At 36.0% G+C, this 27,819-nt stretch overlaps 1 protein-coding gene across 2 annotated transcripts in view; it reads left to right on the forward strand.

Annotated features, from left to right (window-relative positions):
• ANKRD13C (ankyrin repeat domain 13C) overlaps positions 1–27,819 on the forward strand; it is a 99,355-nt gene that overhangs the window by 56,598 nt on the left and 14,938 nt on the right. For both annotated transcript variants that reach the window (XM_087449121.1, XM_004431489.3), the window contains 4 exons: positions 2,185–2,251; positions 6,995–7,139; positions 12,056–12,187; positions 15,465–15,626. In XM_087449121.1, coding sequence (XP_087305247.1) covers positions 2,185–2,251; positions 6,995–7,139; positions 12,056–12,187; positions 15,465–15,626 — 506 coding nt within the window. The remainder of the gene's footprint in view (positions 1–2,184; positions 2,252–6,994; positions 7,140–12,055; positions 12,188–15,464; positions 15,627–27,819) is intronic.

Raw genomic sequence — 27,819 nt, forward strand, 5'->3', positions numbered from 1 at the left:
ATGTTTTTGAAGGAAGTCCTTTGTATACTGTAAAGTATTAAATAATTTATAGTATCATAATCACTACTTAAAATTTAGCATTGTGCCTGTAGCACGTTTCAACAGAAAAACTAATAGTTTTTTTTATTTCTTTATCTCATAATCTACAGAATATCCATCCTGTATTTGGGACTGTTATTTGCATATTATAGATGGAAAACATTGGGCTTAGAAACTCTTCTTAAAACCAGGGAGTAAGTGATAGCAAAACCAAAATTAAAATTTAGAGACTTCATTTTTCAGTTCAGTGAATGATTCTGTCTTTGGAGTACCGTGTTAGACTCTCAGATTATGCTGAGATAACTTAAGATATAGAGAGGTTAATTGTTCAATTTAGATGGGGGAGGAAAAAGTTATCACAGAATAGGGAAAATGCAAATTGCTCTATTTTTGGAATGCATTAGAATCGAGCAGAAATCTTTTTTTGCTCAATGATATTTCTTCTTTCCTTTTTTTCTTAGCTTTTGCTTCTCAGTCTCCAAGCTTATTTTTATTTCATATCCTGTTGATTATTTTACATAAACATGTTTGACATCTTTAAATGTTCTTCAAAAACATTGTTTTCAATTACTGCACACATATTCTACAATTCTCCTTGTTTTATTTGTAAGTGGCTTTTTTTGCTGCGTTAGATTATTTTCTTGGGATTTATTTATGAAATAATTTTTGAAATTATATATTTAAGAAAAATTACTTCTAAGCGTCTTATTTTCTCTCTGCATTCCTTTCTTCCTCCTTTTCTGATTTTTAAGAAATGGGTGTTGGTATATGATTCTAAATTTTGTTTTTTGTAGGTTACCATAGTACTTCAAAAGATGTAATAAATTAGGTTAAATTAAATTAGAGTACTCTTTTCTTCTAATCATCTTTTTCATGCTATACCAAATATTTAAGGACAGGAAGACTGGGTCTCAATTAATGAGCATGAAAGAAGAGCTTTGATCATTTACATAGATTTGTGCTATTATATTGTTCTTTTCAACTTCTGTTGTTTCACATAAGGAAAAATTTTATCAGAAAATGACTTTTTATATTTTTTGACTAGAGTAACTCTTAGTTGGTATTCCGGGGGCAGTAAACTTTTCTTATTTTTGTGTAATAAAATGCCTAGAAAACTGTCTTCAATGCTGGAAGTCATTTTAGATTAAATGACCTTGAAGGAGTTAAAAAAGGCATTGATATATTAGGTGTACCTTTAATGTTACGTAGAAAATATTGATGCTTTCGAAAAAGTTAACTAAAAAACTAGGCTTTAATTTTCTCAAAAGTCTTTTGTTTCTTTCTAACCCAGTTTATCACCTATTTTTAAAACATTGGATATTGTAAAATATACGTATAATATATCTTACACACACACACACACACATACATACACATGTACATGTTATATGGTCTTAATTTCAAGAATTTTGAGTTTCATATTTTTTTTTCTATGTAGTGGTTTATTATAGCCTATTATATAGATTTATTCATCCATAAGATAATTGTATTTCCCCAAAATATAGCAGATGATAAATAATAAAAAAACTATCAGAATATTGCTTATGATATGAATATGAGCAACACTGGAATGTAGAAAACTATAGGTAAATAGTATGATTCCATTTTATAGATTTTGAAACTGAGGTTCAGTGAGCTTAAGTAACCAAAGTCACATATTTGGGATTTAAACTCCAATTCGACTATTTAGCTCTAAAATGCCCCTTTCTATTATACGTATTACTTTCCCACTACTTAATCAAATTATGTTTAAAGGATCATATAGGATCCAGGTCCATCTAGTTACCCATTCAGGAGGGTTTAATTACCATAGGGCATTGTTTTCTCGTCTGTAATAATATCCTGCAACATGTACCCAAGGGTGGCATTATATTGACTCTGCTACTCTTGTATGTGTTTGCGGGTGGGTGGGTGGGTGGGGGGCAGGTGTGGTGAACCATACAGCGATTACAATTAAATAGTGGATATTTGAAGTTGCTCACATTTGCTTTATATATGATTTTTAAGTGGAAAAAGTATTTTAAAGGAAATTATTACAATTTTGGTGAATTAGTAAAACATTTACATTTTTCTTCTAATTAAAAAATTTGTAATGTCTCAGAACTTTAAGTGGTCATTTTTTACCTTTTCTTTTTAAAAATACAGTGCCTTTACTTTCCCGAATTCTGCCTTCTGATGCGTGTAAAATATACAAACAAGGTATCAATATCAGGTAAGATGATTTGATTTTTTTCTGAGTAACAGAAAATTGAGATTTAGAGGAAGCTTTTCTTTCTGTAGTAATAGCTTACATTTGGATGTAGTATTTTATAACTTAAACATGCTTTAATATATTCACAATATTTTATCTCGTTTAGGACTTAATACAGATAAGGAACCAAAGGCAAACAATCTTGACAAAAACAAAGATATTATTCTTATTCAACTACAGACCATCTAGAAGGCAGACAGTGAAAATCATGATATAATACTAAGAAGATTTAGGATGCTCATCTCCCTGATCCTGGCTTTTTAAGGAATAAGGGACACATAAGGAAGACTCAACTCTTGTCTTTTTTTCTATATCCGCCTTATACCCTTCCTCCCCTATTTATCCATCCATGCCTCTGTCCGTTTGTCTGTTCAGTCATCTGTCCATTCCAGTAAACACTTTAAGGCTAATTTTAGTTTTCTTCTGTTCTCTTTTAAAACTAAGATTGATGTTTGTATCTGATGGGAAATTTATTTTACTCATTTCAGAATTTTACTTTTATCATTCTTTAGATCTTTAGCTTTATATTAATATAGGTATATTTATAAATTAAATATATGTAAGCTATATATAATGCTAGTGAATATGCCAACTTATATATATATATACACACATACATATTGTTTATTTATAAATTATATATCTATAAAATTTTGTATATCTATGTCTTTATACATCTCCAGAATATTAATTTGGATATGTAAAGGTCTAGAACTGGAAATAATATTGAGAGATTATCTTATATAAACTCTTCATTTTATAGATGAGGAAATTCAGAGAAGTGAAGTGCTTTTTACAAGATCATATTGCAAATTAATGGCTGAGCCAGGACCTCTGATTTCCTGTCAGCTCTCACCATGTCACAAGGCAGAAATTTTAAAAAATCAACTCTTTACGAGATTTGTTATGCAATATGTTGAATGACAGTGAAGAGATAACCTTTAATTGGAAGTAAGTTCTAGGGTAATTATTCTCAAGCAATAGAATTTAATTAAGATAGAAGTTTCTGGGTTTTGTTTTTATAAAATAACCTCAGGGTTGGGGGGTGGGCACAAGGGGTGAAGGGGTGCATTTAAATGGTGACTGACAAATAATAGTGTACAACTGAAATTTCACAATATTGCAAACTCTTATCACATCAATAAAAAAAAGTAATCTCCTCAGATGTTTCTAATTATCAAAGTGCTCATGCACATTAAATTTATGATCATTATAGAAACCTTGGAAAATACAGAAAAATGTAGAAGAAAAACTGGGAAAGGATTTAATAATGATGTAGATTTAATTCAGCAGCCTATTGTTAGCAACATAGTATGGTTTCATCAAAAAATTATTCATCAATTTAAAAATGTTTCATGTGGGTGTTTGCCAAAGGTAGTAGATAATTTAGGAGAATAGTATTATCTTCCATGTGCTACTTTAAAAAAAGATTAGTTTTAGTTCTGTTTGATTCTTAGATTTAGGAAAAAAGGAACTTCTTCCTTTTAAAAAATTGTTTCACATTAATATATGACTTTTAAAAGTAGATGATGCATATTTCATAATAAATATAGATAATAAAACCACAAAATGGTTAAAATAGAGACATGAGAATAAAAGGCTGAAGGAGAATAATTGTGTCAGAGAATGTAGGTTAAGGGGAAGCTACTGTAATTTAGCAAGACACTCAAACCTGGGGTTTACCAGCAGCTAAGGATGAAAGGAGAAATGTGATAGGTTCTAAAGCTCTCTTACCAAAGATAGTTTACCAGTTTAATGAAGAGGCTAGCTTTTAGGATGTAAGGCAAAAGTTTTTTTGCATAGATGACAAGAATCTATTTAAAGAAAAAAAATCTAACATTAAATAAAAACTTTCAAATTTGAACATCATGAAATGATTAGTTTTTTTAAAAACATCACTTCAAATGAAGCTGAATTTTAAATTATGTTCAAAGAAATCTTTAAAGTTTGCTTTTATCTCCTGACAGCTATGTGATCATTTAAAATGTCTTCCCTGGTGTCAAGAAGAAATTAATACTTTAGTAGAAATAGGAAAATATGAACAACTTTATTGTTGAGAATACTAACATAAATATTTTCATTATTAATAATTATGAGATAATTTATAACTACTGACTGAAATTATCATTGCAAACTTTGCCTTGTTGCAGGCTTTTCCTGTCCCAAGGGAAGGCTCTATTTCCTTGTTCAGTGTTACTTGGCATTTTTCAAGTTTTTGTCACAAAAACAACATTTTCTATTCAAATTTTTGCATATTTTGTATAAAGAATTTTTTGTTCTTCATGGTTAATTACATGGCCAAAATAAAAAATATTTAGGCTCACAGGCTTAAAGTCAAGGACTAGTTAATATGTTAAAATACCATCATGATAAATTATATCATTATGAGGCATGTGTGATACATCTTACTAGGCCATCTAATATGTCAGGGATATTGCAGAAGATGTATTAGATAGTTTTCTTTCAGTTGCACATTATACAAACACAAATGAAATAAAAATTGGCTTTATGACAGTTTTTAGGTGTGGCTAGATCTAAGAACTCAAATGTCACTGTGTCAGTCTGTCTTTGTGTCTCTGTCTCTGTCTCTCTGTGCATCTCTTCCCTCACTATTCCCACCCCCATCCCTTGCAGCCCACTACCACCCACCCAGAATGGGCAAGAAGGGAAGGAGGCAGAAGACTGTTCTGGCCCATTTCTTCTTTTATGTGGGGTGTAGAGTGCCCTGGTAGCTGAAGCTTGGAGTCCAAATAGGCCACTTATATCAAATGATCTGTTCCTTTTTGACACTATCAGTAGCCCGCATTTTATAGAGGTAAGGCATGAGCCCCTTTTACTAGCATTATTTTCTCTTATGCCACATGTACAAGCAATAACAGGACGTGTTTAGTAGTACAGGCACTAGTAGTACAATAGTAGGCACTGGAAGTGGACCAGGAGCTAGAATTCAGCTATAAAGTAGCAGGCAGGGTTCACCCCTACAGGAGTTGGTGACTTGCGTTTTTTAGTGCTTCTTGATTTCATTCTGAGGGATGTGTATATTTTATATGGCTCAGAAAAGAGCCCCTTATATGTACGGTAACCATATTTCCGTGTTTTCTCTGGTTCATTCCTGTTGTCCTGGTAAAATTATTAATAATATCACCTTCACTTTTTTTTTTGTGAGGAAGATCAGCCCTGAGCTAACATCCGTGCTAATCCTCCTCTTTTTTTGCTGAGGAAGACCAGCTCTGAGCTAACATCTATTGCCAATCCTCCTCCTTTTTTTTTTTTCCCGAAAGCCCCAGTAGATAGTTGTATGTCATAGTTGCACATCCTTCTAGTTGCTGTATGTGGGACGCAGCCTCAGCATGGCCGGAGAAGCGGTGCGTCAGTGCGCGCCCGGGATCCTAACCCCGGGCCGCCAGTAGCGGAGCACACGCACTTAACTGCTAAGCCACGGGGCCGGCCCTCACCTTCACTTTTAAAAGTTACTAGTCTTGGTGATAAGTTATATGTAACCCTAGTTATTCTTTTGGTACAGCATGTGAGATATGTTTCATTTCTCAGCTTTTTCTTTGTAAGGAAACCAAGAATGCACACTCACTTTGCCTTGTCTGGGATGAGAACTGAAAAACCTACCACGTAATGAATTTTTATAGTTGTGTTAGAAACTCGGTAGACAGCGTGGATCTCTCACAGAGGAGGAATTTCCTTTGGTGTAATCAACATTTCTTAACAGCTGTGTCAACCCATTTCTTAGATTAAGGACTGTGTTTTGAGCAGTCAGTCAGAGAGATCCTGATGTGGTGATCTACAAAGCCTTGTGCAAGACTGAAGCACTTCAGCGTACTTGTGAACTTTTCCATTTCAGTATTCTTCCTAAGTTCAGCATGTATTTATTTGTGGAATTTATTTGAGACCAGCTCATTGGGCTAGACCATGCCAGATCTTGGTTACCAAAGAGCTCAATAAATACAAATGTGTATGAATCCATGACTGTTTGGCACAGGAATGATCCATAATCCATAATGATGTCAGGCTGTGGAGATATTGGAAAAGAGAATGCTGGGAAAGAAAATGCTAATCTGAATTTGGGAAGTCAAACAGAAAGGCCAAGAATTTGGATTGAGTTAAATGGTTTATTAAGTTGAAGGATGAAGTAAGTTTTGGTACCAGAAGCTTTGCCATAAGGCATAGATGTAGATCAAAAAGGCAAGACTGTGGACACACAGTCCTTAGTCCAAGAATGTGGTCCACCCATTGTTGTACCCCTCTTACGTACTTCGCTGAGCTATCAACATGATCTTATGAGCTATCAACATGATCTTAAGGGATCAAAGAATGTTAGACAGGTCTGCTTTCCTTTTCTGCCCTTACCAGTTGAAGTAACTTTTATGAGTAGCTACAGTAAGGGAAATGATAGCGAGTAAGGGTAGGGTTAAGGAAATACTTCAACAATAGGGAAACAGGCTTTTTCTTGCTGGCGTAATGAAGTATCTACTCAGAAAAGTGAAATATAGGTAAAATGGAATATATATTTAAATATTCTTTTGGTGTTTTTTAATAAGATATTTTAAATTTAGCTTTTATCTCTAAATTTGACTTTGGAATATGGTGTTATTATCTTGGTTTGAATTTAGAAGGAACAAATCTTGCTTAATTATTGTGGAGTTTTATCGAAATTTTATTTGTCAGAATTTCTCATCTACCCATCTTTCACAGGCTTGACACTACTCTCATAGACTTTACTGACATGAAGTGCCAACGAGGGGATTTAAGCTTCATTTTCAATGGGGATGCGGCACCCTCTGAATCTTTTGTAGTATTAGACAATGAACAAAAAGTTTATCAGCGAATACACCATGAGGTGAGCATGTTGTCTTATCAGTATTCCTCCAAGTGGTTTAAAAAAAAGTCTATGTATGCAACCAAGCCTCATTGTAATTGTTTTAAGAGGCATAAAGTATAATTGAGATGGTTAAGTCCCAAAGCTTTCATTTCCTTACCACTAGCTTTTTAAAAAAAATTTATCGTCTGGTCTCCATCCTGACCAATCCATTGAGTCTGTTTGCTTAAAATTCACTGATGATCTTCTAGTTAAATGAGCTCCAACATCTCTTGGTTCTTGTTTGTTGAACCTGTGCTGGCCCTTTCACCATTTATTATCTTGCAGCCTTAGTTTCTTTCAATGTTGCTGACCGTCTCTATCTCCTTAATGTGAACATCTCTTTTAGGTCTCTGTCTGTACTCTTTTGGTTTTCCTAACTCTTTGGCTACCTTTTTTTTCTCTGTCTTCTCCCTCGTAGAATACAAAATTATCTTCCTTCTGTCACATCATGTCTCCATGTTGGTGCTGCCTCTACAACCACTGTCGAAAAAAACGTATGCACCATTATTTTTATCCTTCGTTCCCTGAATGTCCTTTCCCTGCTATAGACCAAAGAAAAAGCTTTTCCAGTACCTATATATCGTTGATAGCCCTACAAAGTCAACATTTTGCTTTGTTAGTCTTGCTTTTGTTTGTATTTTTCACCAGTTTATTTCCCCACATTGTCATTCACCACATCTTGTGGCTCCTTCCTCAACATCTCTTAGGTTAGACCTTCGTATTACCATATCTGTTGACAAGATGTATGTGTACTATTGAAATAAATAGTTTTCTAACTGGCACTGAGCAATGAAGATTTAGATTGGAATAGGAAAGGAATAAAAGGCGTTCCTTGTGGAGGAAACAGGATGAGAAAGATCAGGGAAGTGGGAATAAGAATGCTTGGTTTGGGAAACAGAAAAGAGGTCTGACTGCAGTGAAGGTTTCTCTTATTGAGCTTGGGAATGTGGTTTCTGAATGGCCTTAAAAGCCAGTTAAGATAACTTAGGATCTGCTGTAGGTGGCAACAGAGAGTCAGATTCTTAAACAAGATATTGATATGATCCAAAAGTAATTTAAATGAATTAATCTTATGTATTTCTTTCACTTTCCCTCCCTCCCTCAAATATTTATCAAAGATGTAATAAATGCTAGACACTGCTAGGTGCTATGGATAGTGGTATTGTATTCATAGTGTATATCAGTTACTATCATGTACTAAGCATCAGTTGCCAGCATATTGGGACTATAATTTAAGTGCTTTACAGCTCTTCTCATTAAATCCTTAAAATAACCTGTCAAAGTAAATAGTTTTATTATCTCTGTTTTACAGATGAGAAAATTGAGGCTTTTTAGATGTTAAATGACATCTACAAGATCACACAGTTAGTATGCTAGATAGATTGGAAAAGGGACAGATTGGAGACAGGGGAATTATGAGAGAGGTTTTTACAGTTATACAGTTGAAAGGTGACGAGGATCTTTACTAGGATGATGTAGTGAATAATTAAGAAAGAGAAATTATTATTTACATTTTCAACAATGAAATAATAGGACTTGCTAATAGTTTGAGTGTAGTGAATTAAGAACTGGAAAGATTTAAGGGTGAGTGTAGTGATTCCATCTTGAGGAGTGGAATGATGGTGGTGCCACTGATAGAATTGGGACATTGGATAGGGAATAGGTTTGGGGTTTTAGATGATGCTCATTTTGAGTCCACTGCTAAAACCAGTGTACTTGTTTTAATCCTCTATTTGTTAGACTTCTCTGAGGTATTTGCTATTATTATTAACTCAGTTTTAAAATTTTTCATTTCCTTGTGATTTGACCTTGGTCAATTGTTCTTTTCCCCTCTCTCCTCCTTATTCTCCTCTGCCTGTTCCTTTTTCCCTGTTCACCTCTTGAATATTGATATGCCCTTGATGTGGTTCTCATTTTTACAAACTGTCAGAATAATCTCTTCCATTCCCATAGCTCTACCTACCTCCTATAGATGGATGATTCACAAGTATGTATTTGTATGCCAGAAAGATCTTCTGAGTGGAGACCTATCTATTTAAATCCCTAATGAATATGATATATGTCTCCTGGGTACCTCAAAATTCAGCTTCTCTAAGACTTAACTCATTTTTTTCCCTCCAAAACTGCCCTTTTTCCCATTTTCCTTCTTTCGGTAAATGACATCTTTCTCTATTCAGCCAGAAAAGTAGGAGTTGTTTTGACATCTTTTCTAGTACCACATGTTTCCTCATTAGAGAACTTGTGTGGTCATTTCTATCTCTCTAATGTCTTATAATTATCCCTTTTTTATTCATAGTTACTGCCATAGTTTAGATATTCATTTTCTCTCAACTGGACTATCGCAAAAGCCTCATAAATGATCTTCCTGGCCCTCTTCTTGTCTGCTTCTAAATTATCCCACATATTGGGGATAGATTGAACGTTAGAAACAAATTCATGAAACCTGCCTTCCTTAAAGACACTTTAAAAGATCCCTGTTGCCTAAAGAATGAGATCCAAATTCCTTAGCATGGTATGGTTCCTTCTGTGGCTTGGCTTTTGCTTATTTTTCCAGCCTTTTTCTTACCTTGCTATCTTAGATACCTTCATACTGAGCTCTTTGCTGTTTTTCGGATGTGCCAGGCTATTAGGTGTTTCATTCCTTTGTTCATATTGTTTCCGCTTCTGGAATGCTCTTCTTGTACCCTTGTACCTCTGGGGCATCTACTTTGTGTTCCTTCCTTTCCTGCCAGGCAACTATTGTTTTTTCATGTTCCCACTAAATCTGGTACCATAAAGCCTCTAATGCTGTGTTTGTTTATAATGGCTTTCTTCCTTTATTGGCTAAACTCCTCAAGGATATGGGGTTCTTTTAGTTGTATTCTTTAGTACCTAATACAGCATCAATACATTCTAGGCTAGAGTTTGGCAAACTCTTTCTGTAAAGGGAGAGATAGTAACTATTTGAGATATTTAGATATATTTGCAGGCCATATGGTCTCTGTCACAACTACTCAACTCTGCTGTTATTAACATAAAAGCAGCCATAGACAATATGTAAATGAATGAGTATGGCTATATTCCAGTAAAATTTTATTTATAAAAACAGGTGGTGGACTAGATTTGGCCTGCTGGCCATAGTTTGCTGACCTTTATTCTAGACTCTCAGATATTTATTAAATAATTTGACCCCTTGCATATTAAGTGCCAACTGGATAGCTAACTAGGCAACAGATGACTTGGAAATATGATACTTAAAGAGAAGCCGGAGATTAAGGCTAGTAGTGTAAGTATTAGCTGATGTTATAGTATTGATGAGATCCCCAAAGGACTGGTATTTAGGGTATGTATGTGTGTATATTTTATGTCTGAAAAATACAGAAAAGCTAGATTTTGAGCAATAATCCTCAAGGCAGGGAATACTTGTTATTTATCCTAATTGACATATATAAGTAATAACTTCAATAAATGTTTGTTGAATGAACGTAATTAACAACAGGTCTTTTACAATGATGTGTTTAGGAGATGGTCAGTCTATGATTTGTAGATTTCTGTTCCAAAAGTTTATTTGGAAATAGGGCATTTGAAACTTAAGGCAAATTTCTTCACAGACAATGTTATATGTGTTGTTCCCAAGCTAATATGTAAAATCCTAATTGATTTGTAGTGTATTTGAAGCATAACGTTTAACAGTTTAACCTATGCCAGCCAAAATTTTTCTTTGGAAAATTGTGTTCAGAATTAGTTTGGGTTACCAAGAATACATTTTCACCTATTATAGCCTTAGCGTTAATGTCAAGATTTTCCATTCCTCACTTGTAAGGGGGAAGGAAATGGTACTATCCCAGTCCCAAGGTATTACCCTTTTTTCTATAGACTCATAGATTCAGAAATGGACTATATCTGGGTGAAAGTTTGGTGGTAAAGAATAGAAAATGGGCCTCTTGGGAATCTAGAAATCAGGAGGTATGGGAAATAGAGCCTCTAGCCGCTATAAACCCTATGGACAGTTCTCCTTCCCCAGTCAACTCTCTAGGTTCTGCCTTTTTTCTCCCTTTTTCCTTAGGACCCTGTGGTTCTAAGTATCAGAGAATCTCTCGTGGCCTATTATAGAATAGAACCTTATCTTATACCTACTCACTTACCCTCTGTACCTGATCATTTAGTCTTCTATCCCTGAAGCAAGCAGAAACCTTTCTTTTTTTTCTCATTTAAAAAATAATTATTGATCAGTTTTTCTATGCCAGCACTGGTGAATACGTAGAGAATAAAACCTGAAGCAAGGCTACTTATTTAGTTTGGAAATCCTGGGTTGATATTTGTGGATTCCTTTTCTTTCTATAAGGAATAAAGAGGAGATCCCTTCTGGCCTCCTTTCCTTACATCCTCCCACCTTCTTTCCCTCTCTCCTTCCCTCTTTCCTTCTCTTCCTTCCTTCCTTCCACTTAGAACTACTGGGAAAGAAAGGCTCAAATGGTAGTGGTGGATTTTTGGATTAAAAAGAACTCAAGTAAGATTCATCTGAATTTAAAGAAAACAAAACCTTCATACGGGCATTTTGTCTCAGACCTGTCAACTTAATTCTTAAAGTAATCTTTAAAATTGCTCTACATACTCTGTATTTCTATAATGGGTAATCTAGTTTTGTTTCTGTACATATCTGTAGCAGTGTAAGAGTACTGTATTTCATGTGTCCTGTATTTGTAGATTCATAATTAGTCATAATTCTAACTTATTTAGATATGTGAAGTTTAAACTCTATAATTGTTTTTAGGATAAGTAGCACTTCACATTTTTTAGAATCTGTCCTTTTTTTTTTTTTAAATCTGTAACATTTTAATTGTTGATATTTTCGTGCGTAGTTCTGATAACCTTTGAAAACCTAGACTCATATTTAACTTTTACTCCCACCCCAGGAATCAGAGATGGAAACAGAAGAAGAGGTTGATATTTTAATGAGTAGTGATATTTACTCTGCAACTTTATCAACCAAATCAATTTCTTTTACACGTGCCCAAACAGGATGGCTTTTTCGGGAAGATAAAACAGTATGTGCAAATCTAGATTTTTCAACTTTAAAAATTGTTTAGTATTTAATGTTGCCAAAATAATGTGATGGAAATGCAGGAAGAAGTAGCTTACTGAATTGTCTCCAAGTAGTTTATTCTCTCCTCCTTGAATTCAGACAGAGAATTATAATGGTTGGTTATGGAGTTGGAAGATATTCTTACAGAAGCCAGGAGAGAAAGTTTAGCTCATTTGAATTCTGTGTTGGGAAAGATGCTTGTTGTCAGCTGCCTTGTTATACAGGGAACAGTGTCTTCACATGGTTCCATTCCGTTTCTAATGCTTTATTCCTTAAGAAGACCACAAAGAGGGATACAGTTTTGAATTCATTTACCTGGACCTTTTTTCCTTTTTCCTTTTAGACTTCTAAACTATTTACTTACCCAGTATCTGTTTCTCAGTATTCCATATATATGACTAAAATTAAATAAGCTTACATTTCTACAACATTGTCCTTCAGTCTCCATGGAGGTTTCCCCATTAGTAATTGTAAATTTTTTCCGTAATTTCCATTTCATCTGTCAGCAAGAGGTTATATAAGACTGTTCAAAATGTATTTAGAAAATTTTAATTAGATGTATAAAGAAACATTTCATAAAACTTTAAGAATAAGTAACTACATCAGGTTAGGGCCAGAATTTACAGATGTTAAAAATTATATTTATCTCTTATTACACACAGTAGAAATATATTCTTATTCTCGAAACAAAATCAATAGACGATCTCTCTCTCTCTCTTTCTCTATGAGATAGAGAAAGAGAGAGAGAGGGGTTAGGGAGAGGTTGATTTATTTTAAGGAATTGGCTCATGTTAATGTAGGGTCTGGCAAGTCTGAAATTTGTAGAGCAGTCTAGCAGGCTGGCGATTCAGGGAAGAGTTGATGTGGTCTTGAGTCTGGAATCTTAGGCAGGGTTTCTATTTTCCAGTCTTGAGGCAGAATTGCTTTTCCTTTGGAAAACCTTCATCTTTGCTCTTAAGGCCTGCAGTTGATTGAATGAACCCTACCCACATTATGGAGAGTAATTTGCTTTACTCCAGGTCCACTGATTTAAATGTTAATAACATCTAAAAATACCTCCACAGCAACATCTAGACTGGTGTTTGACCAAACAACTGGCACCATAGTCTAGCCAAGTTGACATAAAATTAACCACGACACAACCTTACACAAAGCCTAAAAGTCCCCCTTTACCACTACTCACGATCCCAGAGCCCCTTGCAGAAGATTATCCATTTGTATATCCTTCAGACGATTTTTTTTGCTTTTACATATATAAATATCCATAGTTGTTGATACTTTTAAATTTTTTCATAAAGTGTCGTATTTATTGTTTTGCAGCTTTTTTTTCCCACTCTTTTAGTATGTCTTAGAAGCTTTTTCTTATCAGTAGTGCTACTTCATTCTTTTTACCACTGCATAGTATTCCATAGTATAGCTATATTGTAATTTATTTGTTCAGTCTCTTATTTTTGGACAATTAGATGAATGGACACACATTTGTGTCCAGTTTCTGCTATTATAAATGATATTTCCTTTACCATCCTTCTGCATGCTTTTGAATTGTCTGTTATAGATAGTAAGAAATAGAATGGCTGGATTATGGGGAATATACACTTAAAATTTTTATTGATATGATGATTTACTTTTAGTAAATGCTTTTTCATTATAAGATTTCAAAAACTGATAATTATCACCTGAGTATTTCCCAACCACAGAAAAATTCTCACTATGAGATCTAGACTCATCGACTTTCTTCTCTAAGCCTGTTTGGCAACAAATAGCATTATAGGATTCCCAGTTGTGAGATCCTACACTGCAATCCATTTGTTGCCTTGAAGTCTTATTTGTTTGTACTCTGTTCTGGACAGCATTAGAAGGATCACTTCAAGAGAAGATAAAAATTGAAGCTGTTATTCATCTAGTGCTGCTGCTAAGCAGCTCAAAGCTCTTGAACAGCATCTAGGTGATCTTCTTAAATCTTTGACAGGTAAGGAGGGAGTCAGTAATGCTTATGGTTCCCATTTTCTAGGTAGAAACAGGTACAGAATGGTTTGCTTTTTGGTGACTGGTAAGGAGGCCACCAACAGCAAGGTGGATGTGGACACGACTGTAAACACATAGTTTTGGAGTGCCACAAAACAGCAGCAAGATGGACACCAAGTGATTTACATATAGGTAGAGATGGGAAGCTTGTTTTCAGTAAGTTATTGATTTTGTTTTTTCATGGTTTTGTTTTTTTTTCTTTTTTTCTTATTTTTTGGTGAGGAAGATCAGCCCTGACCTAACATCCAATGCCAATCCTCCTCTTTTTGCTGAGGAAGACTGGCCCTGGGCTTACATCCATGCCCATCTTCCTCTACTTTATATGGGACGCTGCCACAGCATGGCTTGACAAGCAGTGCGTCGGTGTGCGCCCAGGATCTGAACCTGCAAACCCCAGGCCACCGCAGCAGAGTGCGCGCACTTAACCGCTGTGCTACCAGGGTGGCCCCTTGCTTATGTTTTTTGAAGTGAAGTATTTCAAACTCTGACCACCTGTGAGTCTGAAAAAGGTGAAGGTTAATGTTGAAGGATGACTTCATTGAAAGGAGATAGCTCTTTTCTTGATGTCCTTTATACCACTTGAGTTTCCCTGTCCCCAGTCAATAATGTGAACACTTAATTGTATTGGTGAGCAGGACTACTCTGTTGTTCTCTCTTCTTTATTGAAAGCGGCAAGCAACTGTAACTGGAAGTTTGGTCCTGTTAGAGAATAGACTATTGGAACAGGTAATCAATTCTAGTTGTACTAGAGAGTATTATGTGAGTTAGACTATTTATTTTTTTATTCTACTTTTTTTTCTATCTATAAAATGGGAACAGTAATTATCCCTGACCCCTCCTTGTTACTCATGATGTCTGACTATCAGCTAACTAAAGTTTTCAGATAGCTTTGTGCTCCTTGGGAGAAGATTCTAAAGGAAGACTATGTGGTATTTTTATTTAGATTTAATCCATTTGCAGATTAACTACCATACATCTTGTGTGTTTAAATTTTCCTTTACAAATTTGAAATGTGTAATTTTATATATTTTTTAACTTAATAGAATGTATAAGGTATTGTGATAATTTCAAGTACCAAAGGAATATTTATTTTCACCTAAATGTTACATGTTTATGGAAAAAACTTGTATTTGTATATTACTTTGAAACTTTTCTTTTAATATAAGGCAAACTTAATTTGTTTTATTATTTTGAAATATTTGATTTTGTTTTAGGAAAGAGTAGGAAACTTTTTGGCAGACTTTTATCTGGTGAATGGACTTGTTTTAGAATCAAGAAAAAGAAGAGAACATCTCAGTGAAGAAGATATTCTTCGAAATAAGGCCATTATGGAGAGTTTGAGTAAAGGTGGAAACATAATGGAACAGAATTTTGAGGTATAATTTTTACTTCTCCTAATTTATAATGTTCTAAGGAGAGTGGGGGTAGACTTCCTTCCTAGCATTCAGTGAGTTTGTGGAAGTACGCTTATAGATTTTTTTTACTATGTATCACCTTTTATTTTTCTGTGATATGGCCTTTGGTGATTTTTTGTGAATCTGTTCTTGGTCTTTGAGTCTGCACTAACACATAAATTAAAATCATTTTATAAACGTGAAACCCAGTGTTATTCTTTTTTATTTTATTTTTTTGCGAAGAAGATTAGCCCTGAGCTAACACCTGTTGCCAGTCCTTCTCTTTTTGCTGAGGAAGATTGGCTCTGGGCTAACATCCGTGCCCATCTTCCTCCACTTTATATGGGGTGCCGCCACAGCATGGCTTGACAAACGGTGCGTTGGTGCGCTCCTGGGATCCGAACCTCGGGCTCCCGCAGCGGAGCACAAGCACTTAACCACTACGCCACCGGGCTGGCTCCCCCAGTGTTAATTTTTCAGTCCATGTCCCTTTACATGTATTCGTTTTCCTGCTTCACCAACTGAAATCTGCTGCTGCTTTGAAGGCCCATCTAAAGATCCATCTACTTTATGAAGTCCTATACCATCCCATAAATTTTTTATTCAGCAAGTGTTTATTGAAAGCATGCAATATGCAAAGAATTGTATGACAGTAGGGAAAGGGGAGGGGAAATTAGGAAACACAAACGTATATGGGACATCATAATTGCCTCTGCAATCTTATTCCCTAATAAGATGAAGGATGGATTCTTAAATTTGTTTATTATTTTGACAATTTTAGACTTACAAAAAGGTACTAAAATAGTACAAAGAATTCCCGGAAACCCTTCATCAGGATTCCCCAAATGTTAATATTTTACTACATTTGTATAGCAGTGTTTTTCAAATAGCAGGATAGGAACCCCTTAGTAGATTAAAATCAGTTTAGTGGGCTGTGACCCCCTTTTTTTTGTTTAAAAAAAATTAGAATCTAAAGAAAGATAATAGAGGGGCCGGCCCCGTGGCGCAAGTGGTTAAGTGTGCGTGCTCTGCTGCAGCAGCCCGGGGTTCGCAGGTTCGGATCCCAGGCACGCACCGACACACCGCTTGTTAAGCCATGCTGTGGAGGCGTCCCATATAAAGTAGAGGAAGATGGCCACAGATGTTAGCCCAGGGCCAATCTTCCTCGAGTAAAAAGGGGAGGATTTGCATCAGATGTTAGCTCAGGGCTAGTCCTCCTCACAACAACAACAAAAAAAGAAAGATAATAGAAAAAAACTAGAGCACATCACACATAGAATGGGACATTATTACTTTATGAAACAATAGTTTCAGGGTGTGTGTGCGGTGTAAATATGCTTATGTGTGAATGCTGGGTTGTAGTGTAAAATGTGAGTCACAGTCGTAAAAAGATGAAGGGCACTGTGAGGAGGCTTGAATTCCTTGAATGTTTAGTCTCTCCCCAATAGTATTGTGCCAGATTATGTTTTAAGGATAGACAAACTATCTAGAATAGTATGCCAGGTTCCAACTAATTCACGGTAATACTGTGTGTGCCAGGAAAATATTTTAATGTTTAGAAAGTATTGAGTGAATCAGCCATAGTTTAGTTAAGTAAGTACAGGATATAAAGTGTTTAGAATCCCCATTAAATGTTTAAGTGAGAATTGTGATGATGCCAGTTTAGTATGATCCTATCCCCTTCCTGCCAGATCCTTTTTGCACTCCTCATTTTTCTTTTGGCCTTGGGGTGGAGCCTCACCAGACTTCGTTTTCCAGAAGCCTCCTGGTATTTACTGATCTCTTGATCAGTAGGAGATATAGGACATGATAGGCTCAGGAAATGGAAATGGAGATGAATTGAGAGAGCGAATGCTGAGCTCAATCTTTGACAAAAGCTGCTACCCTCTCCCGTTGTTGACCAGACTTGAAAAGGCCATTTCTTTGGACTTGTATTGTGATTTAAATTTTATTAGAGTTCTTTTTACAACATGATTTTGTTGTAGTGGTAGTTATTGCTACCTTTGTTTAATTTTGGCAGCAAACCATTTTAGGATGAGTACATGGAAACATAACTTATAGTATAGCATTTCATGGACCATTTGCCAGTTGCCTCTGATTGTCTGATTTATCTATATTTAAACTTACAGTACACAACTTGATTTTCTTTAGGGCAGAGATTGTAACCTGATTCACTTGAATTGTTAAAGGGGTCTTTAAATGGCATTTTAATCAGCTATAGTTTTGCATATTGAAATTAAAACAGAAAAATCCTAGATAGCTGTATAATAGAACAAGATAATATGAATTGAATTAAATAATTAAGCTTTCAGCTTCTGATCAGAAATCAAAGGAAACAGTTCCTGTGTGAGTCATAGCCCTTTGAACTTTATAGTTCTTGATGAATATTTAAATTTAATTTGTCAATTTCTATGAAAGATAAAAAACTTGGTGAGATTTTTATTAGAATGGTGTTGAATCTATAGATCAAACAATTTCTACATAAAAGCCTGTTTGATTTTTTTTTTTAATTCAACTTTTTATTTTGAGATAATTGTAGATTCACATACAAGTTGTAAGAAATAATACATAAAAATTCCATGTACGCTTCACCCAGTTTTCTCCATTGGAAACATCTTGTAAAACTGTAATATGATATTACAACCAGGATATTGGCATTTATAGTCAAGATACAGAACATTTCCATCACTGTTCCTCTTTTATAATTACAACTTCTGCCCTTTGCCCTCTCCCTGTCCCTTAACCCTGGCAACCACTAATGTGTTCCTTTGTTTCTTTAATTTTGTCATTTCGAGGATATTGTATGTAACCTTTTGAGATTAGCTTTTATTTTCACTCAGCTTAATTCCCCAGTGATTTATCCAAGTTGTTGTATATATCAATAGTTTGTTCCTTTTTTGCTCAGTAGTATTCCATGGTATGAATGTACCATAGTATGTTTAACCATTCACCTGCTGAAGGACATTTGGGTTGTTTCCAGTTTGGGGCCATTATGAATAAAGCTGCCATAAACATTCACATATAGGTTTTTTTTGTGAACATTTCTTAATTTCTCTGGGATAAATGCTCTCCTTGGAAGTGCATGAAGCTGGCTGCTTGTGTGTGTGCTTGAGAGGTGCATGGGCAGGGGGTACCCTCAGGGGCTAGGCCCTGGGACCCCATGTACCCCACCACCCTGGTGGCTGGGGAGGACAGTCCCTGTCCCCTCTGTGTACTTACTGTCCATAGTCATCTCTGGAATGCTCACCCCCAGATCCTGTGCTTGCTCTGGTCCATTCAGAGCTCCCTCCCTAATAAAGAGTTCAAATCCTCAAAAAAAAAAAAAAAAAAAGATGTTACTGCATCAGGTCCATTTTTGCCCGCCACCCAGAAAGCCAAACACCAAGAAGACGAGAAAGAGGGTTTAATCACAAGGCAGCCAAGTGTGGAAACGGGAGAATGAATCTTAAATCTGCTTCCCCAAAAATAGGGACTCAGGGATATTTATGGGGAAGGGGGCAAGGTGGTCTGAAATGATTGGAGGTGAGGAGAGATGAGGTAATCGATGATCTGCGCAAGTGTAGTCAGGCTTCATGCCTCTTCATAGGACACGTGTTCACAGAATGGCGGGATTAGCATGCCCTGAGGGTGCAGTTCCAACCTCTCCTTGGATCTCTTGTCAAAACGTCGCTTATTGGACACATGTCTGTGTGGGCCCAGTTGATGGGTTGGTGGTCTCAATCCGGCCTGAAGTAGACAAGGGGTTCAGTTCCTGAAAAAAATAGCTCAAACACCCATTACCCTGGTGACCCCAGCTCCAGGGGGATGTTACCTATAGGAACCTAGTGGGAGTCAAATAGCGTATTACCTAAACAGCACAGTTAAGAATGGGTAAGTGTATCATGAAGATTTAAGTCCTTGCCTTCTGTTCTGATAAGTTTCTAGGTAAGGCCATCCCCCCCTTCTTCCTGGTACAGGGAAGAAGGTACCTTTACAAATGGAGATTTTCTCTTATAAAGGGTAACCAGAACTAAGAATGGGCTTAGCATGGACCCACCCAGGTACCTGGAGATGTCTATGGTAATGGCCTTTTCTGGGGGAAGCCCTCCCATCCCAAACGCCTTTGGTTAGTTAGTGGGGGTGGGGGTCAAAGTGTCATTCAGGCTGAGACATATTTTGAGGTTGCCAATTCCACCAGCTGCTTAATCATCAATGGCTAACTGTTTGCCGGTTTCAGTGATGTTGCACTTGGCCAGGTCTGAGTGCAACTAAGAGTACAGTTGCTAGGTTGAATGATAATTAAATGTTTAGTTTTATAAGAAACTGCCAAAATGTTTTCCATTTTACATTCCCTACAGTGTCTTTGGCAGAGTGTATGAGTGATTGTTTCTCTGCATCCTTGTCAGCATTTGGTATTGTCATCATTTTTTATTTTGCCCATTCTGGCAGTATATTACTTAGTTCAGGATGCTATAACAAAATACCATAGACTGGATGGCTTAAACAATAGAAATTTATTTCTTACAGTTCTTGAGGCTGGGAAGTCCAAGATCATGGTGCCAGCCTATTAGCTTCCCAGATGAGGGCTTTCTTACTGCCTTGCAGGTGGCTGTCTTCTTGCTTTGTCCTTACATAGTGGAGAGCGTTCTGGTCTCTCTTTCTCATCTTATAAGGACACTAGTCCTATCAAGGGCAGCCCACCTTAATGACTTCATCTAAACCTAATTACCTCCCAAAGGCCCCACCTCCAAATAGCATCACATTGGTGGTTAGGTTAGGGCTTCAACACATTAATTTTGGAGCGACACAAACATTCAGTCCCTAAACAGATAGTGTATAGTGCTATTTCATTGTGGTTTTATTGCATTTTCCTAATGTCTCTTCATGTCCTTTACCCATTTTCTAATTGTATTATTTTTTACTGTTGAGTTTTCAAAGTTCTTTATATATTCTAGATACTAGTTCTTTGTCAGATGTGTGTTTTGCAAAAATTTTTCGCCCACTCTGTAGCTTGTCTTTTCATCCTTTTAAACAGGTCTTTGGCAGAGGAAAAGTTTTTAATATTGATGAAGTCTAATTTGTCAATCTTTTTTTTTATAGCTCATGCCAAGTCTAAGAACTCGTCGCATAGCTCCAGGTCCCTAAGATTTTCTCCTATGTTTTTTTCCTAAAAGTCTTATACCTTTACGTTTTACATTTAAGTCTATGAACCAGTTAATTTTGTATAAGATGTGATTTTAAGTCAAGGTTTATTTTTTGCCTTGGATATCCAGTTGATCTAGCACCATTTTTTGAAAGGGTGATCCTTCTTCCACAGCATTGCCTGCTGGAATTTTTATTGAGATGTTGTTGAATATATAGATTAATGTGGGGAGAATTGATATCTTAAAAATATTAAATCTTCTGTTTCATGAACATGGTGTATCTCTCCATTTATTTAGATCTTTTACAGTTTCTCTCAGAGTGTTTTGTAGTTTTTAGTATACAAGTCTGGCACGTATTTTGTTAAATTTATCTCTTAAGTACTTTGTATTTTTTAATGCTATCATAAATGAGAATGTTTTTAAATTTTATTTTCTAATCATTCCTTGCCATTATATAGAAATACATATGATTTTTCTGCATTGCTAAATTTATATATTTGTTATATAGTTTTTTGTAGGTCCATTAGGATTTTCTACAGATGATAATGTCATCTGTAGATGGTATAATGGTATAAAGATGGTTTTTCCTTTTCCTTGCCAATCTCTGTGCCTTTTGTTTTTCTTGCCTATTGCACTGGGAAGTAACACCAGTATAATGTTGAGTAAAAGTGCTGAGAGCAGGTCCAGATCTTAGAAGGGACTTTTTTATACCAGTGTTAATTTTTTAAAATCATTATATTATTTTTTAGTCTGGCATAACTAGTTTATTAAGAATTACTAAGAGAGCCAGCCCTGATGGCCTAGTGGTTAAAGTTCTGCGCTCTCACGTCTTTGGTGGTCCAGGTTCATTTCCTGGTCGCGGAACCATAGCACCTATCTGTCAGTTGCCATGCTGTGGCAGTGGCTCACATTGAAGAACTAGAAGGGCTTACAACTAGGATATACAACTATGTACTGGGGTTTTGGGGAGGGAAGAAAAAAAAAAAGTAAGATAGGCAACAGATGTTAGCTCAGGGTGCATCTTTCCCTGTCAAAAAAAAAAAAAAAAGAATTACTAAGAGCATGTCTGTATTGTCATTTGTTAGCTCTGTAATTCATTTAAGATTGTGTTTTTGTTTTAGAATAAAGAAAATATGTATCTCATTATGTATTGTTTAGACTTTTGATAGGGAAGAATTGAAGAATTACATTTGAGAATCTTTTGGAGTTCAATTATAAAGATTTCGAAGAAATTTAGGGGCCGGTCCCGTGGCTTAGCGGTTAAGTGCACGCGCTCCGCTGCTGGTGGCCCGGGTTCGGATCCCAGGCGCACACCAATGCACCGCTTCTCCGGCCATGCTGAGGCCACATCCCACATACAGCAACTAGAAGGATGTGCAGCTATGACATACAACTATCTACTGGGGCTTTGGGGGGAAAATAAATAAATAAATCTTTAAAAAAAAAAAAGAAATTCAAAGAAAATAGTAATTCTATCAGATATACATCTATACATATAATTTGATTTGGTCGAATCAAAGTGCAGCGTATGAACATCATAATAGAATTGATAAGTCTAATTATAAGAAAGATACAAATAGCTGTCTATTGTTTTTTTTTCCCTCCTAGATAGAGAATTTACTAATACAAAAAAAGCAGCATGGAACTGATACCAGTTTAATTATATTCAACAGTGGGCACTAAAGGAGAAAGGAAACATTTGTATACATTTTGTAGATAATTTTAGGAATACAGTTCTTTTAAACCTACATAATAAGGTTTTTAGGAAAGGTGTATATAAATTAACATGCAAAGTTAAAAAACAGGAGGTCAAAAAGAGTGAAGGGAGGGATCTCTCGAATTCAAGAGACATTCCCATGTTAATGGTGAACTGTATTTAAAACTTAACAGAGTTTTAAAAAACATATTATGTACTAGTATTGAAAATGAATGGCTACTAGGTCACAGCTGGTAGTATAAAAACGAATCAAGTGCTATATTAACTTTCAAGTCAGGGTGAAACATAGGTTAGTTACTCAAATGTATGTATTCTAATTAGTGACCATTATAGATAAAGCATTATATTATATTGGAAAATAACAAAAGACTCTCCAGTGGCCTAATCTGAATGGAGTGCCATAACCTTAAATTCAGCTTCTGCAAGTTAAGAACTGAATCCAGGGCTGGCCCCATGGCTTAGTGGTTGAGTGCGCGTGCTCTGCTACTGGCAGCCTGGGTTCGGATCCCGGGCACGCACCAACGCATCTCCAGCCATGCTGAGGCCGCGTCCCACATACAGCAACTAGAAGGATGTGCAACTATGACATACAACTATCTACTGGGGCTTTGGGGGTGGGGAGAAAGGAGGAGGATTGGCAACAGATGTTAGCTCAGAGGCGGTCTTCCTGAGTAAAAAGAGGAGGATTAGCATGGATGTTAGCTCAGGGCTGATCTTCCTCATGAAAAAAAAAAAAACTGAATCCATATTCACCGCAACAAGTTTTTCTTTCTTATTTATGTTGGCTTAAAACATTGGAGTTGTTGTTAGCATGGACACTAAGTATTTCCCATATATTATCTCATTTAATTAGTACAATGACCTAATGAGACAAGTATCATTGCCCCATTTTATAGAAATTGAAGTTTAAAGAAATTAATCTATCTGAAATTACAAAGCTAGGAGTAGCAAAGATAGGTGTTGATTCTAGGACTGTTACCCCAAGCTGTTCTTGCTCTAAGTATATTGCTTCCCAGTCTGCCTTTGTGATAAATCTCTTCTTTCTGTATATCCAGATGTTTAACATGTCTTAGCAATTCTTCCAAAATATTGGGAAGTTGAAGCTGGAAAAGGAGTGGAGGAACCTTAAGATATAATCCTGGAAAGATGCTATTGGTAAATGTAGTAAAAATCAGTATTGTGGTGTTTTTTCAATGATATGCATAGAACACATATTAGTAAAAAATACACTTTTGGCTTTAGAGCATTAGTGAAAATTTCAAGAACCTAGAAAATATGTATGACTATTCTGATTGTTTTCAAAACACATGAAAATATTATATTTTAAAGTCATATTTTAATAGAATTTCAGTCTTTAAAAATAAATGCCTAGTCCTTTTCACAATGAATTTATATTCTTTATTGTAAATGAGTAGCTTTTGAGTTGCTTTTTTTTCCTAGTCAAATATTTGTTTTAATTTCCATAAGAAATAGCTTATAGGTAGCATTTAGGAGGAATTATTTGTCATTTAACTAGTTTTGCCATGCCTCCTCTTCTTTTTTCCCTTCTATTCCAGATATGTTTCTCATATTTAAGTATATATTTTTGACAGTATTTTTAATAGTAAAATTTATGTGTTCAGAAATTTTTAAGTCATGGATACTTGCTCCTATATTTTTGGTGCTTTTTTCCTCTTTGTTCTAACCAATTATTGTTGGAAGAGGGAGCAATGCCCTGTTTATCCCTTTGACATAGAGTCGTTAATAAAAGCATTTATTGTATGCCAACTATATATACAGAATATTGAGTTAAGCTCTATTAGTGATTATGTATGTTATTTTTAATATATAAAAACCTAAATAGGAATACATAGATATAAAATACATGACTATCTTAAACTTCCAGAAACGTTGCATATAAAATATTAGAATAGTAGCAAACCTAGCAATAAATAAAAAATATTTCTTGTATGCTTCAAGGAAAATAGGCATTAGAATTTTTGCATTTAATTATGAAGGAAAAGTTCGATGGCATTTCAGTCACAGAGCCTACGACTTGGGGAAGTAACATTAGAGAGCCATCTGGTATCCTGTGGCAGCCTTCATGTCTTCCCGTTTCACTAACAGCTATGGCAGCAGCATAGAGGGACCACTGAAGAATTCAGCTACAAGTGTCAGTATATTACAAAGGGTCAATTAGAATAAACACAAACTAGGCAACACCCTATAAAATATGATGATTGATATTCAAAACGATGAGGTAAAGTGCTCAAAAAAAGGTTAGAGTCATTACAGTCTCTTTACCAACATGGGGAATGCATAATGTGCAGTTTAGAAAGATTCTATTGGAAACAGTAGAAACTGCTTAGGGAAGTTTATTACCTGAAGAAAAAATATACTTATGTGACATACCACATTATCTAATCATGCCTGGCAAATGAGTCTTGACTATGAGAATATATATGAGAATATATATGTATACATGTATATACATATGTGTATGTATATACACACACACACAGCACTTATAGCCAGATATATGCCAGTGTCAGACTGGAAGCAGGAGTAGACAAATTTTAGGGAGTGTTCTGAAAGAGAAATTGATCATGGTCTGCTTAGTTCCATGGAGATGTGGGTGGAGATGGGACTGGCCTTTGCTATGGTTCTGGGTTGGAGCAGCAGTCTTAACTTTTTTCAGCCATTTCCCTTAGAATTACAGATTCTGTTAGCATGTCTCTCTCTGCCTTCTGCAGTATCACAAGACACTGTTTTACCTACTGTTTTGTCACAATATTTATGAGGGTCACAAATCACTTTTTAAGTGCTCTTGTCATTCTATTGATAAGCCATTGCCACATGCCATAGTATTATGTGTAGCATCCCACTTTATGTATTAAATTTGGTATTGGTTATGGGGCTGGCCCGGTGGCATAGCGGTTGGGTTCGCACATTCTGCTTTGGCAGCCGCCCGGGGTTTGCCAGTTCTGATCCTGGGCGTGGACCTGCTTGCCGCTCATCAGGTCGTGCTGGGGCGGTATCCCACATAGAAGAGCTACAACTCTACAACTATGATATGCAACTATGTACTGGGGCTTTGGGGAGAAAAAAGAAGGAGAGGAAGATTGGTAATGGATGTTGGTGCAGGGCCAATCTTCCTAAAAAAAAAATTTGCTATTGGTTATGATATAAATTTGGCTGCTTATAGGAGATTCCAAAGTCACAGTAACACAAACAAGATAGAAGTTTACTTTTCTCATGTAAAAGTCTGAGTTTGTGTGGTTTCTCTGCTCTGTGGGTTAATCTCAGACCTGGCCTTTTTTGTCTTATTTCTCTGCCATTCCTAGGATGTGGCCCTCATCCACATGGTATAAGATGGTTTATTACCTGTTTAGTATTCCAGCCAGCAGGACTAGTAATTCCTAATAGTAATTAGGAAGGAAAGGACATGCCTGTTCTGTTTGAGAACCCAATCAGAAGTTGCACACATCACTCTGCTCACATCCCATTGGTTAGAATTTAATCACATGTTAATACTTAGCTAGCTGCAAGGATAGCTAGAAAAGAAGACTTTAATCTGGGAAGTCATGTGTCCAGCCAAAAATTTGGAAGGGAGCTTCTTTTACAACAAAGAACAGGAGAATAGACATTGGGTAGACAACTAGCAGTCTCTAATGTCTCATCGGTGGATATGTATCTGAGGCTTCGGTTACCACATAAATACTGGTAACTCTCACCCAGTATATATATACCTTCAATTCTGACCTTTCTCCTAATCTCCAGATCTATAATGCTTTTGCCTACTCCACTTGGATAAACATAAATATGTAAAATTTAGTGTATTTAAATCTGATCAATTTCTTTCCTTTTTCTTCCTATCTTCTCTGTCTTGAGTGGTGGCACCATTATCTACTACTATTACCCAAGCCAGCAGCCTGAAATTTGTCCTTAGACTTCTTAGCTTTCCTTACCCCTATGGCTGATCAATCACAAAATCCTAAAGATCTCTTGAATCTGTTTCTCCTCTTCCATTTTGAAGCAGCGTGCCCTTATCATTTCTCATTTGGATTGCTGTGATAGCGTCTGTCAACTTAGGAAAAGGAAGCAACTGCAAAACAAAAGGAGAACAGTTATTTGGGGTCTTAAAATTGCAATTTGGGGGACACAGATTCTGCCAGCAGCCCAAAAAATGTCCCCCTGAGGAGTGAAAGTCAGGAGTTGTTATCAACAACAAGGAGAGCCCAGAGCAGCCACTTCACTTGTTTGTAAGGGAGGGTAAATTTATGTTAGAGTTTATTGGCTTACTCAAGACATCTTGTTACTACTAGAAAAAATATATTTTTGCACAGTCTTTCAGAAAGTCCTTTCTCAGCAAATAACTCCCTTTAGGACGTTGGCTAGGTCAGCACAGTTTCATATTTTTAACAAGACAGAGCCCAGGGTACAAAATGGAGTCACTGTTGTCAACTCATTTCACATTTCCTGACTTACACACTGCTGCCAGAGTGATCTCCCAGAAATAGACTGAACTATGTAATGCCTATGCTCAATAACTACAGTGTATATTTACTGTGTGTAAGGCTCTGTTTTAAGTACTTTATATTTAACAAACTATTTTTATCCTCATGACAAAGTGGGACAGAAAAGGTTGAATAATTTGTTCGAAGTTAGCTAGTAATTGGAGAAGGCAGAATTTGATCAGTCTGGCTCCAAAGTTTGTGTTTTATAAACTACATTATATTGCTCAAATTATTTATCCATTGCTTCCTGAGTAAAATATAATCTATTTAGTGCACAAAACCCTTTCACACTACTTTTTCTCTTCTGCGTCTTGCCTACTTACCTTTAGGTCTTGCTACTTTCTCTTCACGTATTCCACTCACAAACTAGACACATACACTTGCACTTTCCCAGGGCAGCATGCTTTTTCTCACCATTGTGCTTTCCTCAGTCTCCTTCAGCTGGTTCTTTTGTTTTCTTCCTTTTAGACTCCTCCACTCAGGAACCATGATTGCTGGCACATCTTTTTGGCTACCCCAGTCTGGGTCAAAAACCCCCTCTCCATGCTTTTGTGTCATCCTCTAGACTCCTCCATCATGGCCCCCATCACCCTGCATTATAATTATCTTCTTTCTTTGTCTCTTTGTAAGCTTCTCAAGGATGGAATGTCGTCTTTCATACTGCCTGATGCTCAAAAACTTAGTTTCCTTTCTTCTCACATCCTTCTGCTGCTACTCAGAGATCATCAATGACTTCTAACCGACAAAATCGATGGCCTTTTTTCAGGCTTCTTTCTCTTTAAAGTCTTTGTATTATGATATTGAAACAGTCTTTTCTTTGGCCCTCCATGATACTTTGA

Source organism: Ceratotherium simum, chromosome 2 (assembly GCF_057802395.1).
Source record: "Ceratotherium simum simum isolate JZ-2026a chromosome 2, ASM5780239v1, whole genome shotgun sequence".
NCBI classification, from domain to species: Eukaryota; Metazoa; Chordata; class Mammalia; order Perissodactyla; family Rhinocerotidae; genus Ceratotherium; species Ceratotherium simum.